This window comes from Oncorhynchus tshawytscha, linkage group LG27, assembly GCF_018296145.1.
Source record: "Oncorhynchus tshawytscha isolate Ot180627B linkage group LG27, Otsh_v2.0, whole genome shotgun sequence".
In the NCBI taxonomy this organism is placed as follows: domain Eukaryota; kingdom Metazoa; phylum Chordata; class Actinopteri; order Salmoniformes; family Salmonidae; genus Oncorhynchus; species Oncorhynchus tshawytscha.
The window spans coordinates 8,440,353-8,456,677 of record NC_056455.1 but is presented as its reverse complement, the minus strand read 5'-3'; the positions used below and the strand labels follow the sequence as shown (position 1 = coordinate 8,456,677).

At 41.7% G+C, this 16,325-nt stretch overlaps 1 protein-coding gene across 1 annotated transcript; it reads left to right on the top strand.

Annotated features, from left to right (window-relative positions):
• Nucleotides 1-341: 341 nt before the first annotated feature.
• On the top strand, nt 342-15,698 carry LOC112225986 (ras-related protein Rab-5C). The gene is made up of 6 exons (XM_024390157.2): nt 342-499; nt 10,950-11,307; nt 12,866-13,017; nt 13,174-13,296; nt 13,529-13,622; nt 14,187-15,698. The coding sequence occupies exons 2-6, from the start codon at nt 11,142-11,144 to the stop codon at nt 14,309-14,311; spliced, it is 660 nt and encodes a 219-aa protein (XP_024245925.1). The 5' UTR covers nt 342-499; nt 10,950-11,141; the 3' UTR covers nt 14,312-15,698.
• The last annotated feature ends 627 nt before the right edge of the window (nt 15,699-16,325 follow it).

The window sequence follows — 16,325 nt, the reverse complement described above, 5'->3', positions numbered from 1 at the left end:
TTGGTATACAAATGAGTGTACAAAATATCAGAACTGGGCTGCTTGTGTAAACGCTAGTTGGATGTTTTTTTTATATATATCTTTAAAAAAATCTCGGATATGGTTTTTATATTGCGCTGGGGAATGCCACTGCTTGCCACTCCTAAATTAGTCTCGTAAACCCGATCATAAGCCAAATCAGTAGCATTGATACATTGTGGGAGCCAACAAGTCTGTCTACGGAGACGACTCCTAAATAATCAGCCCTGACCAAATTTGTGTTCATTGATTTAGTAGACTACAGCTCCCAGGTTCCCAACGACACAATCAGAGGGAGGCCACACCTTCAGGAAGTGGGAGGATCCCGGAAAAAATGCTCTAAGCAGAAGTGAAGGCCGGGGCCTATGTGTTGAGCAGTCGTAGTGAGCTGTGATAGAGAGAAAAGTCGTCAAAGTCGAAATTGTGGAAAGTGAGAGTATACGAAGAAAAGGGAACGCATGTTTGATCTTTGCCTTTAACGGTAAGCTGTTAACTATACTATTTTGGTTCAGATTTCCACTGTCAAATTTTGCTCAAGCAACCAGCCAGTAAACTAACGTTAGCTAGCTACCTAGCCAGAGATACGTCGCTAGCCAACGACTGTCAGATTGATATGTTAAATGGGACTGATTACTTGTCCAGATAGCTAATGATGTAACTAGTTAGCAAACAATAAAAAGCTTTGTTCATAATTTGACCAAATAGTTATTTATCTTTAGATGTTTGGTTTACCCCGTCTTTTCTTTGTGATGTCATCATAAACTTAGCCAAGTTAGTTAGCGTTAGCTAGCTTTCGTCAGTGTCGTTCAATTAGGTTTTTACTGGCAGAAACGTTAATTTACAGTAGACATATTTTTGTCGTTGTCTGCTCAGCTAACTAGCTACTCAACTTCAGCTCTTATTGACATTATATAACAATTTAAAAAAATTATGGCTTTAAAAAGCTAGCTAGTTACTGTAGCTTGGTGGGCTAGCTAGCGAAATTACAGAAATGTCGTGTTAAATTTGTATTTGTATTTCATACCTAGTTAGCCTTTAACTGACAGCTAACTAACTATATAGCGAGTAGATTTTCCATTTGGTCCAATCAATTTGATAAACCTTTCATATGTTAATTTCAAGCTTTCAACAGAGTATCTTAGCTCATTGCCATTGGTGTCAGCGGTGATGACCGATAGTAAATGAGGAAGTTTGAAACCCACCAACTTAATAGCTATTTATGGTTTCTGCCTGGTAATGAAAACGAATCTACATTCCATCTTGCAGAAACCCACATGTCACCAGGTATTTTACGTTAATTGTTATCTTGCCACTGATTATAATCGTTTACTTGGCTAGGTCTCAAAGCATATTTTGCATAATTGGAGTTCAAAGTCCATGGCTGTCTCTAATTAGGCTCATCATTTTGAATGCCATCAATGCTGAGTTACAGTTTTGGTCTGTACTTGGTGTGTCAATGGTGGTACAGGTAGGTCAGTTGTCTGATGTAGCCCTCACCCCCAGAACTCAGTTCGGCTTTCTACTTACTCTTGAAAGTTGTAATAGTAGAATGTACAAGGTGCAACTATGGAATTGGGTAGTGCGTTGTCCGGTTTCCTCGTAATGTCAGTGATTGCATATCTTAGTGCAGAGTTTCCCAATCCCTGGGTGCACGTTTTTCCTTTGCACTATACGGCTGATTCAAATAACCAACTTGTCTTGAGATGTACCTTTTTGTTACGTAAGTCATTTGTTAAATGGGGTGAGGAGACTGAAGTGCCACATTAATGTAAGCTCTAGTGTAATTGAGTTTCTATCAGGAGTGAGACACTAAGACTTTGGGCAAGCAGAGTCAACCTCTGCATCATTCAAGACCGTTTCTTTGTGAGAAGCTGTTAAAGTTCACATTTTAAACATTTATGTAAATGCAGGCTGAAAAGTGGACTGGGATTGTGTCTTTTGGGTAAACACCAGGGTAAATCCTCATTGGAAACTCATTGGTGTGTTATGGCTTAATAACAGGACTAGAGAATGGATTTTTAATAACTTGCCTAAGCTGCTGCCATGTTATGGTGTGGACCTTGTCCTTAGAGAGTGGTGACACATGCAAACATTATATAAAAGGCAATATTACTAGGTGGCATAAAATGGTTTTGAATTGGTGTTGTATGGCTAGTTAAGAAAGTTTCTCTGATATTTCCAAATATTCCTGACAGAATGGCGAGTAAAATAACACATCTGCGTGAGACCCAACCCTTTTCAATGTTTAATCCCAAGTAAGCCTAATTGGTATGCGTTAGTGTGGTCAGAAAGGTTGTAATGCATTGGAGTCAATGGAGGAATGAATGAATCGGGTGTGTAGGAGGAGAAGCATGCCCATTCACAACGGGTCATTCTGATTACTCCTCAAAAGACTGAAGACATCCTGTAGGTGCAACTTTTTTTTTCTATTACCCGAGCTGAAGAGTTCTATGTGCAGAGTGGGTTACTGGTCAGTTTGCTACCAGACTTGTTTGAGACTTACAAGATCTATGTATGGCCCCTATTGATTAAACCACAACCATTTAGGCCTAAACAAATGGGAAATTATTTCTTTAAGTTTGAGTCATTAATCATTAAGGGTGTGCTTCCTTGCAGACAGATGAGACACCCACTAACCCCACCCTGACCCTTTATCTCTGCAGCTGAGCCACTGTCTGGGGTTCTTATCTCTCTCACTAGCCCCATGCTCAAACTGAATGGGGGGGTTGGGGTTTAGTCTAGTAGGTTTATGCAACAACAAATGCTTTTAAAAAAAATCTCACTTAGGGTTGCAAAGCTACCGGTAATTTAAAACTGTCACCTGAATCTTTGGTCATTTTTGGTCATAGATTACCTGGTAAGTTTGGTAATTTATACTTTAATTATACATATTAGTATTCATTAAAAAATCTGTGTCCATATTGTCCACGAGATTCTAGTAGATGGACCATATGGTTCAATATACACTTTTTTTTTTTTGAGGAATTTTCTCGTCTTAATCAACAATGGCTTTATTTTCAATTAACTCTGAAATTGTTGTCTTTTTCCACAACTTTTTGGCTATATTTCCCTTTAACGTGGTAGGCCAAAATTATCGGAGTAGAATTGTATTGCACAGGCTTTTGCTTGGCTGTCATGTTTCACACACAGAGGGAGCCAGAAAGAGAAGGAAATGATTTCCCCCTTGCCTGCCCCCATTTGCTAGTGATGTGTATCCTGTTTGCATTCCCAGAGATTTAGGCTGTGTTTAGACAGGCAGCCCAATTCTGATATTTTTTTCACCCATTGGTCTTTTGACCAATCACATCAGATCTTTTCACATCAGATAATTTTTAGAGCTGATCTGATTGGTCAAAATACCAATGAGTGGAAAAAAAATAAAGGAATTTGGACTGCCTGTCTATACTCAGCCTTAGTCACCATTCCTTTCCTCTTCCAATTGACCCATCCCTTAGTCATTAGGCTATAGTTTATCTTGCATACATATTGAAATTGTCCACTGTGCTACTCGATTGGGGTTTCTTGCTTTCTCTTCTGTCGCTGGGTTTATCCTCCCTGACGGTTTCCCATGCAGGCCCGACCCTTTTATACTTCAGATGAAAGCCAAGCTAATACCGGGATGCTGACTGGTATGGCTGCTGCTAGCTCCACCCTCCCTCCCTGTTACATCTAATTCCTCTGGTCCCTCCGCCCTTGGAGTTCAGAGAACCTGTTCTCATGTCACCACTTATTACTAGGTAACTGGTTAAATTAATTCTGCCTGCCTGACAGCTTGTTGCACCACTAATTCCATGGCATTGATGACGAATGCACATTGACACGGTCACATGCTGACACATCTGTAGATAATGGCTGTGCCAGGAAATGGGCTAGCTGATGTTTCAACTGGGGTCTAGGAGTGGGAGTCTGTTTGAATTAGAGGTCGACCGATTATGATTTTTCAACACCGATTTATTGGAGGACCCAAAAAAGCCGATACCGATTAATCGGCCAATTTTTTATGCTTTATTTATTTGTGACAATTACAACAATACTGAATGAACACTTATTTGAACTTAATATAATACATCAATAAAAATCTATTTAACCTCAAATAAATAATGAAACATGTTGAATTTGGTTTAAATAATGCAAAAACAAAGTGTGAGGTAAAAGTGCAATATGTGCCATGTAAAAAAAGCTAACGTTTGAGTTCCTTGCTAAGAACATGAGAACATATGAAAGTTGGTGGTTCCTTTTAACATGAGACTTCAATATTCCAAGGTAAGAGGTATTAGGTTGTAGTTAATATAGTATTTATAGGACTATTTCTTTCTATACCATTTGTATTTAATATACCGTTGACTATTGGATGTTCTTATAGGCACGATAGTATTGTCAGTGTAACAGTATAGCTTCCGTCCCTCTCCTCGCCCATACCTGGGCTCGAACCAGGAACACATCGACAACAGCCACCCTCGAAGCAGCGTTACCCATCGCTCCACAAAAGCTGCAGCCCTTGCAGCGCAAGGGGAATAACTACTCCAAGTCTCAGAGCGAGTGACGTTTGAAACGCTATTAGCGCACACCCAGCTAACTAGCTAGCCATTTCACATCGGTTACACCAGCCATTAGTCTGATAGGCTTGAAGTCATAAACAGCGCTGTGCTTGCGAAGAGCTGCTGGCAACGCACAAAAGTGCTGTTTGACTGAATGCTTACGAGCTTGCTGCTGCCTACCATCGCTAAGTCAGACTGCTCTATCAAATCATAGACTTAATTATAACATAATAACACACAGAAATACAAGCCTTTGGTCATTAATATGGTTGAATCCGGAAAGTATAATTTCGAAAACAAAACGTTTATTTATTTCAGTGAAATACGGAATCGTTCTGTATTTTATCTAACGGGTGGCATCCCTAAGTCTAAATATTCTTGTTACATTGCACAACCTTCAATGTTATGTCATAATTACGTAAACTTCAGGCAAATTAGTTCGCAACAAGCCAGGCTGCCCAAACTGTTGCATATACCCTGACTCTGCATGCAGTGAATGCAAGAGAAGTGACACAATTTCACCTGGTTAATATTGCCTGCTAACCTGGATTTCTTTTAGCTAAATATGCAAAAATATATACTTCTGTGTATTGATTTTAAGAAAGGCATTGGTGTTTATGGTTAGGTACAGTTGTCCAACGATTGCTTTTTTTTTTTGTTAAATCATCCCGCAGCTTTGCATCGATTATATGCAACGCAGGACACGCTAGATAAACTAGTAATATCATCAACCATGTGTAGTTAACTAGTGATTATGATTGATTGTTTTTTATAAGATAAGTTTAATGCTAGCTGGCAACTTACCTTGGCTTCTACTGCATTTGCGTAACAGGCAGTCTCCTTGTGGAGTGCATTGAGAGAGGCAGGTGGTTATAGCATTGGACTAGTTAACTGTAAGGCAAGATTGGATCCCCCGAGCTGACAAGGTGAAAATCTGTCGATCTGCCCCCGAACAAGGCAGTTAACCCACCGTTCCTAGGCCGTCATTGAAAATAAGAATGTGTTCTTAACTGACTTGCCTAGTTAAATAAAGGTATAAAAATACATTTAACAAATCGGCGCCCAAAAATACCAATTTCCGATTGTTATGAAAACTTGAAATCGGCCCTAATTAATTGGCCATTCCGATTTTAATCGGTCGACCTCTAGTTTGAATTGTCCTTTGGGAACACAGCTCATAGGCCTATGGTGGTGTGTATTGTTAGCAGTGCTTACAATAGGTCGCCTAGTGGTTAGAGCGTTGGACTAGTAACCGAAAGGTTGCAAGATCAAATCCCAGAGCTGACAAGGTAAAAATCTGTCGATCTGCCCCTGAACAAGGTAGTTAACCCACTGTTCCTACGCCGTCATTGAAAATAAGAATTTGTTATTAACTGACTTGCCTAGTTAAATAAAGGTCAAATAAATAAATATTCTAATCGGTTGTTTCATTCTACCCAGTCCAGTAGCATCCGTTACTCTTTCTGATCATCACCCATTTCACCCCTTGCTGATTACCATGAACAGCACTGGCCTAGGAGTTTTACGTAGCCTGATTCCAGATCTGTTTGTGTTTTTGCCTAATCCAATGTCATTGACAAGCCTTTCAGCAATGTTTGGTATGACAATTCCATAACGAGTTGACAAGAGAGCAGAAACTAACCGGCTCCCAGGCTAAGTTGTACCTGACAGCAGAGAACAGTGGGACTGTGAGCTGTGACTGAAGCATACCTTTAGGCTAGTTGTGGTCAATAATGGGGTTGGCTGTGAGGGCTCTGAGGTTAAGAGTAAGGGCCGGGACGATACCAGGATATGTTTTCAATGTCAAAAATGAAAACACGAAGCAGATCTAACTCTTTGGTCCTTCAAAAACCTGCTGCATTTAAAATAGTGTGCTAAAGCTTGGAAAATAAATGTGACCCTGGATGACAACATAAAATGTTTGTTTCCAACATTATGGCTATTTTCCTAAAGTTAAATCCACTTTGTTTTGATTCCACGATACTAACGAGTATTGCAATAGTGGTAGGGTCCCGGCCCTAGTTAAGAGTGTGGGGAATAGCAGATGGGGTTCATGGCTAATATTTGAAGTACCCACTCTCATATTTAGCCAATTTAAGGCCATGTGGGTGGACCAGTCATCGTGTGTGTGTAAAATGTTTGGTATGTCAAGTATAAGAGGAAACCCACAAGGTGATGGTAAGTGATTTCACTGGTCATGTTAAAAAGAAACTGAAGTTACTGAGAATTTCCCCCTCTCCCCCACACTCTTTTCCAGACTTACTAACATTCTGACAAAACTGACCATGTTGAATAACATGAATGTGTATATTTTGTTATTCAATCATTTAATCCAAAGTACTTGTGTGCGTTAACGTGCGTCTGCGTAGCCAGGCGCTAATAGAACTTGGTTCTATTTTAGACTCTTGGCGCACTGCAAGTCCCGCCTCTCCCATCTACCTCCCATCTAAAGTTGATTGCCAACCGCCATGTAAAATCCACAGAAGAAAAATAATTTGACTAAAAACTAACTAGGTTTCCCTTTTTAAATTTTTTTATCTGTGGATTAATTGTCGGAGTAGAGAACACATTTTCTATGACTCCAAATGGGTCAAAGATCCAGTAAATCAAAAAAGGGCCATGTGTATTTCAGGTCAAATAACAACCCACCGTTTATCTTCCAGGACCAATTACCTAGCAACAGCAAGCTAGCTAGCTAAATGTCCAATCATGTTTCATGTGTGTTTTTACCTGACCCCAAATTAATATAGTTGGTTTTGGTATTTGAACCTGCATGAAACACGTCTGGTGGGGATAGACAAAACCAACGTGCACACGCGGAGTCGGTTTGTCCATCATGAACGTGGCTTCTTCATTTGCTATATCTGTGCATGCGTTGTCTTGTATAGCGTTAAAATCTACCCCATGCATGCGAGTGAGAAACTGTCGCATCATGAGGGCAATGCATGCAATATCTGTATGTAGTTAATTGTGTATGTGTGTGTGTGTGTGCTGCTACCAGTTCTCAGTGGCTGTGTTTTACTAAGTGCTTGGATATCAAGCTAGCAGCAAAGCCCACGGGAGGCTGTATGAATATTTCACTGTCTCTCCCTACCTTTCTCTCTCCATCCCTCTCGCCTACTCTCTCTGACCCAGCCTCTCTCCCCTTCATCTCTCTATCTCTCTGACCCACTTCAGTGTGTGGAGGTCTCCAGAGCCCATTAAAGATGCCAGCAGAGAGCTGCTTAGAAGCAGGATGCTGCTCTGAGTGACTCTCAGAACAGGAGTGTGTGAGAGTTGGGCTAGCCACTGCAGCCCTCTAGCAATCAGTCAATCATATTACCAAGGCTAATTTGTATTTTTAATTTTATTTAACTAGGCAAGTCAGTTAATGACGCTCTACCCTGGCCAAACCCAGACGACGCTGGGCCAATTGTGTGCCGTCCTGTTCACTATACTGTTCAATAACCATGTCCTAAACTCTTAGGCCTAAATCCACTGTTTTGGTTTATGATGGTGGATTGAACACAGGCTTTTGATGCTGCTCAGATTTTCAGTTATTTGTCCTCTGTGTTCATATTATATTGAGTGTTAACATCCGTGTTACTGACACTATTATACAATATGGCCTCATATATGACTAGCCTAGGTTAAATGTTCTTTCACTCTTATCCTGTTTGTTTCTGAAGCCCTTATCTCAGGCTGGGAATCACTCCAGCCTCCCTCTTCTCCCAGTCCTTGGCTATGGAGCCTTGTCCTGGGGCAGTGAGGCATGCTGACCTCTTCATTTCCATAGTGTGTGTAGTAGACTATCCGGGTTGGAGAGCAGTCACACCTGTTGTTTTGCCTTAGAATGGTAGACATACTGGTAAGGGTAAACGCGTTGTGTAAAAAGTGCCTCAAAACGTTTGACAGAAGTGACCTGTTTAGGCTAGCTTTTGTATTTATTTTTTTGTTAACTGATTTGCTAGTTAAAAAAAGGTTAAGAACAAATTCTTATTTACAATGACGGACTACTCCGGGCCAAACCCGGACGACACTGGACCAATTGTGCGCAGCCTTATGGGACTCCTAATCACGGCCGGATGTGCTGCAGCCTGGATTCGAACAAGGAACTGCAGTGACGCGTCTTTTGCACTGAGATGCAGTTCCTTAGACCGCTGTGCCATTCAGGAGCTTAATTAGAAGAAATACCAGGATGTTTCTATGTTCTTCTCAGAAACACAAGAACATTGGGCTTAGTTCCACAGTCCTGGTCTATGTTGGCTTTGTTACAACTTCCTCTCGTTTGCACCTCGGCTTCATCATGTTAGCACGTACATGTTGACCCAATGAACATGCAGCTGTTTCTCTCCACACTCACTGTGGTGCGTCTAGGAATCCCTCGGATGGTGTGTATGTGGCAGTAGTCTAGGCCTTTGTTGTGCTACCTTGCTGTACTGTCTGCTCTGTGCTGGGCTGACCCTCTCAGGCCAGTGTGTGGTACCAACACAGTGTGATCTTCTGTCACATGCAGAAGATTAGGGCCTTGCCTGGCCTGGGAAAGACTGAGTGCCAACAGCAACCCTACTCTGGCTGGCCTACCCCTCTCGCTCTCTCGCTCCTCAACCAGGACCCTATAAAATCCATGTTGTGGACGGAATCACGGAATTCAGAAAATTTAAACAGAATTCAACAATATTCCAGAAAATGTCTTCCAGAAAACTCTTTCTCCCCCTCTAGTCAAGTGTGTTCAATCTGCACTCACTGTTGAAAGACAGGCCTAGAGTATAAACCTATACACTGTAGTGTCATGTAGACCTATTTTGTGATGTTATTGTGATGTTTCACACTTAATTATGGATTTTAGCATTGTAGGCTAACCTAGGCTGGTTGTCCTAACAGTTAATGGTTTAGTGTAACTGGCCAACTGTCTGTCTGTGCTACTCTGTCCTTCTGCAATGTTCACTTCCTGCTTTGATATTCATTCCGTGTCCTGTCCCTTTCAACAAGCAGAAGCTGACTGACCGTGTAAAGTAGCACTATGGAAGATGTGTTTTTAAGTTTTTCTTTCTGTAGTCATATTCCACAGTCAATGTAAAGAACAACACTTGGACTCTGAGTACACTGGCCCAACCATAAGATGACAATCTGCACATCATCCTGTGACTATTGACATTAAGATGGATGTGTGCAGGCCCAAGTTGGATTGTACACAGAAACAGGAGTCCTTGGGGCAAGCAGCTCATAGACTATCAGTTCCTGTTCTGTATTTTCACTGTGGTCCTCAGCTCTGTGGTCTCTGAGAACACACACACACACACACAGGTTGCATTGGGTTGGATGTGAACACAGTTGAACTCCGCTTTAGGCTAATGTGTCTAGACAGAGGTCTGGGGGGTGGGGTGAGTCTCTCCCCCTGGGATTTCACCATGAGGCCAATGGTAACTTTAAAACAGAGTATTTAATGGCTGTGATGGGAGACAACTGAAGATGGCTCAACAACATTGTAGTTACTCCACAATACTAACGTAATTGACAGAGTGAATAGACGGAAGCCTGTACAGAGTAAAACATATTCCAAATCGTACATCCTGTTTGCAACAAGACACTAAAGTAACACTGCAAAAAATGTGGCAAAGCATTTTCACTTTTTATTCCGAATACAAAATGTTATGTTTGGGGCAAATCCAATACAAGACAGAGTACCACACTCCATATTTTCAAGCATAGTGGAGGCTACATCATGTTATGGGTATGCTTGTAATTGTTAAGATCCTCCAGTCCTTTCAGGATAAAAAATAAACAAAATGGAGCTAAGCACAGGCAAAATCCTAGACGAAAACCTGGTTGTCTGCTGACCCTAGGAGATGAATTCATCTTTCAGCAGGACAATAACCTAAAACACAAGTCCAAATCTACACGGGAGTTGCTTACCAAGAAGACAGTGAATGTTCTTTAGTGGCCGAGTTAGTTTTGACTTAAATCTACTTGAAAATGTATGGCAAGACACTTTAAAAATGGCTGTCTTGCAATGATCAACAACCAATTTGACAGAGCTTGAAGAATTTTGAAAAAGAATAATGGGCAAATGTTGCACAACCAGGTGTGGAAAACTCAGCGAGTAAGACTCACTGCTTTAATCACTGCCAAAGGTGCTTCTACAAAGTATTGACTCAGGGGTGTGAATACTTATGTAAATGAGATTTAATTTTCAATAAATGAGCAACATTTCTAAGCATGTTTTCACTTTGTCATTATGGGGTATTGTGTGTAGATGGTTGAAAACAAACTATTTAATCCATGTTGAATTCAGGCTGTAATACAACAAAAAAGGGGTATAAATACTTTCTGAAGGCATTCTAGTTTACTAAAGTTTCTTTCACACTGGCTGCCTACTAGTGATATTATTACTCAGTCGGTTCTTTCTTCCAGCTCCCACAGGTGAAGTCCCCTCTTCCTCCGGCCCCCTCACTGCCTGGCCTAGACTCGCCTGACCCAGCTTAGCCCACCCTCGCCTGGCCCTGTCTCGGCTCCAGTCCCTGCTCAGCTTCAGAGCCCCAGTCCTCCGCCCAAGGCAGCCTCATCCTCCACCAAGAGCCTCTTACCCCGGTGAAGCTCGGCAGCATGGCAGGTCGAGGAGGACCAGCACGGACCAACGGCGCGGCGGCCAGCAACAAGATCTGCCAGTTCAAGCTGGTGCTGCTGGGAGAGTCAGCGGTGGGCAAGTCCAGCTTGGTGCTGCGCTTCGTCAAGGGCCAGTTCCACGAGTACCAGGAGAGCACCATCGGAGGTGAGTAGGCACGCCGTTGGCATTGGGATTGTCATTCTTCTGACTGTGTCTTAGTCAGGTTTTGTGTTGCTTTACAGCTGTCCTTGTGTTGAGTCAGTATCATGTTATAAAGATCAAATAGAATGTGTAGTGGACTGAAGGAAGACCACTTTGAATGCCTTGGTAACCGGGGCTATGTTCCTGCTAGCTAGCAGCCCTTACCCTGGCTGTTGTCAAGGCCAGGTCAGGAGTAGACCTTGAGCTACAGAACCAGGTCGTTCTTGGCAGCTGATCACCTGACTCTTGCATGAACAGCCAAGCCTCTGACTGACACTTTTAAATATGCCACAAGGAGTGAAAGGTCCTTACTCCTGGCCACAGAAAGCCTTATAGAGAATGTTCAAACCAAAACTGAAAATAGGTAAGTGTGAGAAAGAGGTACTTGTCATCTGCCTAATAAGGTATGTATTGACTTGCTAGTCGGAGTGGAGCAGCGAGAAGGGGGTCTCTCCCTGTGGGCTCTTAAAACAGGAAGGAAGTCGGTCAAACAATGGGATTTCCTGTCCTGGAACTGCTCTAATATCTATCCATCTGGAAGCCAATACTTGATGGCTCAAGTTTCTGGTTTTAACATTCAAAGAATTCCACTGCAAAAGTTGGATAATGACTAATGAGTAACTATTTATTTTCAGCTTCACCTAGAGTTTCAAACCTACACACGGGTGTTGGGAATTTCCATGATGTTTTAGTGGTTTACTAGCTAGATTGCTTTCTTCATGATTTATGCATTACCCTTCCTATAAATAAATAAATAAATAAATAAATTGGAGTCGCATCATGAAGCCACAGCAGGGTGAGGCTGGAGAGGCAGGATGCTTGGTGCTTACACTAGCCAAAGCCTTAGGACGAGTCAGCATTTTAAAAACATTTTAAAAACCTGTTGTCAGCTGTCTGGTCAAAGGTCACCGAGCTTTTAGTATGGAGCAGGCTTCCTCTGAGTGCTGCTGTACATTTCCCTCAGCCATGTGACACAACGGGCTGAATTAGCATTCTCTTTGTGTTCCATGGATTAGCCAATAGACAGCCACATGTTTTGTTCTCTTCGTCACTTTTTTTTTTATTACTCTCACTACATTTCTCGCAGTAACCTTTTACCCGGTGCTTAGTGCTCTGCGATTCGATCTTGTTTATTTACATAATTGTCCCTTCCTCCTCTCTCTAACGTTGGAAGGCTCCCAATTCTCCTCAGCGCTGGCTTCGTAGCTTCACGAGTTCTCATTAAGCCACTGTTCACATTTCCTCTTAACCGTCTCATGGCCTTGGCTGTTGGGGGTTCTGTTTGCCTTGTGCTAGTTTAAATCTGTCCTGTCAAATAGTGTCCTAGGGGGTATAGTTGTCCCTATCTAAGGAAGAAAACAGAATACCTGTCCTGTGCAGATACTGAGTATTACTCCACTGTGAGGAAATGCACAGGCAAAGTAAAATGTATACTTATTTCCTATGTGTAGAGCATTTTCAGAATTCAAAATAAAAATAGACCCTCAAACTAAGTCTATGATTTGTCTCTACACCCATCCAGCTGCCTTCCTCACACAGACTGTCTGCTTGGATGACACAACAGTTAAGTTTGAGATCTGGGACACTGCAGGGCAGGAACGGTATCACAGCCTGGCCCCTATGTACTACAGAGGAGCGCAAGCTGCCATCGTGGTCTATGACATCACTAACACAGTGAGTGACAGCTCTCGTAACACACTTCTGTAGATGTATAAATAGAGCTCTTGTGTGAAAAACAAACATCCATTGTGTAATCTGCCTTTGTCATGTATTTCATCATATCACAAATGTTTTTATGATGTTAAGAATTTTTTTTTTTTTCCTGTGCAGGATACATTCACACGTGCAAAGAACTGGGTGAAGGAGCTCCAACGACAAGCCAGCCCTAATATCGTTATTGCACTGGCAGGGAACAAAGCTGACCTGGCCAACAAAAGAGCTGTGGACTTCCAGGTACTGAGGAACTCCTAACAATTAGATGCTGCTCCCACTGGACTATTAGTGGAACATGTCAATGATAAGTTTGTTTAGACAGGAGAATGTCCTAGAAATGTCATTTTTATAGTTTCTGTTGATGTTCAAGAAGGCTCACGAACTCTCAAAGCGTATGGGTTATTACTGATTGTATCGACATGTTTGTGATGGAGCTCTAAAGATCTCTGTCCTCCCTTTGTTTTGTGTGTAGGAAGCACAAGCGTACGCAGATGACAACAGTTTGCTCTTCATGGAGACTTCAGCCAAGACGGCCATGAATGTCAATGAGATCTTTATGGCCATAGGTACGTGTACCACAATATTGTATGTGCATTTATAAAACTGGGTGATTCGAGCCCTGAATCCTGATTGGCTGACAGCTGTGGTATATCAGACCGTATACCACAGGTATGACGAAACATTTATTTTTACTGCTCTGATTACGTTGGTAACCAGTTTATAATAGCAATAAGGCGCCTTAAGGGTTTGTGGTATATGGCCAATATACCACAGCTGAGCACTGTATCCAGGGCATAGTGCCTAAGAAAAGCACTTAGCTGTGGTATATTGGCCATATACCACAACCCCTGGTGCCTTATTGCTTAATTAGAAACACTTTCCTAATTTTTAGTTGCACCCATCCTTTTGCCCTCAGAACAGCCTCAATTCATTGGGGGCATTTAACAATTGACATCAATAAGGGATCCTAGTGTTCACCTGAATTCACCTGGTCAGTCTGTCATGGAAAGAGCAGGTGTTCAAAATGTTTTGTATACTCGGTGTACATTTCTTCCCAGAACAAATGAAATGTGTAGAAACCATAAAGGCTTCCTACTCACTGTTTTTTTCTTTCTGTCCTTCTCCTGTAGCCAAGAAGCTTCCTAAGAACGAGCCAGCGGGTGGAGCCGGTGGCCGGGCTGGTGGTCGGGCAGGAGTGGACCTGCAGGAAGCCGCCCCACAGGCTGGTGGAAGCAAGTGCTGTGGTGGGAACTAACCAACTGGACCGACACACCAACCAACCTACAGTATCAACCAACTGATTAGACCAGCTGACAAACACATCCCACGGTCAAACCAACTGACGGTCTGACCAACCACCATGCACCGATCAACTGATAAGCAAACCAGCTCACAGGCCAATCAGCTGTCAACACACAACTCCAAGGTTCCAATGATCAGACAAATGACACAATTATGACCAACATGACGACCTACAACTGTTTTAACATGCCCGAGGACATAACCCATTATCTCCAACCAACCAAACGATGGACATCTGACATCACCCAGGCAAAAAACAACAACCCACTTAGGGAGGGGGGAAAAGATCAATCCTTACCAATCGCACTTAACAGAGCACTGTTCTTTTTTTGTTTCACTGTATTTCTGTAAGAAGAAAATCAAACGCAACTGGGAGGAATAATGAACAGGCTCTTTGGCCCTCTCCTTTCTCTCTCTCACTCACATCTTTCTTTACCATAATGCTACAGTATTTCAACGTATGTCTTCTGTCACTTCTAACCCTATTTTAGTTTGGGGGTGGGTGAATGTAGCAATTCTCATGATTTCATTTTTCCTTGTTCCCGATCGTCAGCCTTGGGCAAGAGAAGGGAGAGGTGTTCAACCCCCAAAAAGGAGTTAGGAGAACAGTTGTTTCCTTCCAGATATAGCAGTTGTGTAGATGAACTGAACTATTACATTGTTATTATTATTGTTGACTTATTTTTGGCACACGTTAAACAGTATGATTTCAAAGACTAGACCGCCTAAGGTTTTCCAATCATTAATCTATGATATCCAACCATATGCATAGTGCATTAACATCAGTCACCAATAAGTCATTTTTATTAGCATTAATGTAATGTTTTTGAATCATTCATATACAATGATGAAAAGGATAAAGCAAGATTTGTTTTCCTGACCAAAATCACAATTGTGTATTGAAAACATGTTGCTATTATTTGTATAATGATTTTCTTCAAACATGTAACCAATCAGTAGTTACTGTCAATACAATACCTTCCCAATCTCAACATGATGCTTTGTCATCCTCAATTATTTTTGTCATGTGAAGATGTATTTTTATTTTGTGTACAACTCTTTTGTTTTCTGAAGAGTCTCTGGTATTGGATGCACTGCTTCTTTCACCTCTTGTGGTTTCAGACGTTCTCTTCAGTTTCTTTCACTTTTGTTTTTTTTGTGGTTTTTTTTGTTACTTTTTCCTATCAGGGCGGGATTCCTCTGACCAGTCCGCGTCTGTTATGACATCAACTACTAGCACAACCATACCTGCAGCTGTCACTGCTGTGAGATGGGGGCCAGGGGGGAAAACAAAGCAAAACAACAAATTGTCATTTTACCAATAAATAAGGGGGAAGGTATCTCATTGTCTGCCTGTCTTCTCATTTGTTGTATGACAATGGGTATTTGAGTAGATTTTTTTCACTGTTAGGTTGAAATCTAACAGCTATTCGTATCTCTACCAACATGTTGAGCGTATAGTAGTTTCCAGTCATTCCAACCTTTGTTCTCTAATTCTCGATCTTGCTTAAGATCTGCTCAATAGATCAAGATCTGCTCAAAAGAAGCCAGCTGAGCTCAGTGAGTCTAACACTGGTCTGACTGAATTCCTCCCATTCCTGCTCCCCCCATCCCATCCCAGTGGATTTAGTTGGCCAAAACCCCTTTGCTCTCTCTGACTTAACAGCAATAGTTAGGGCAGATTCTATTTTCCCATACTAATTGTAAACAGCTGTTGCCCCAAAGCTGAAACCTTTAATTTAAAAAAGCAAAGGGATAAGTACACATTAAGTTATTTCGATTATTTATCCTACATGTTACATAAGAACCTCTCACAACAGTCCTCAGTCCTCTACTGACCTCTACTGGATCGTTCAAGTTGGATTTATACTCAATGTTGCTCAATAAATAGTGTACCTAATTCAACAGTGTAAAAACGTATTTTTCTATGTAAATGCATTTCTATGTTTTTATTGCATACTTTGACT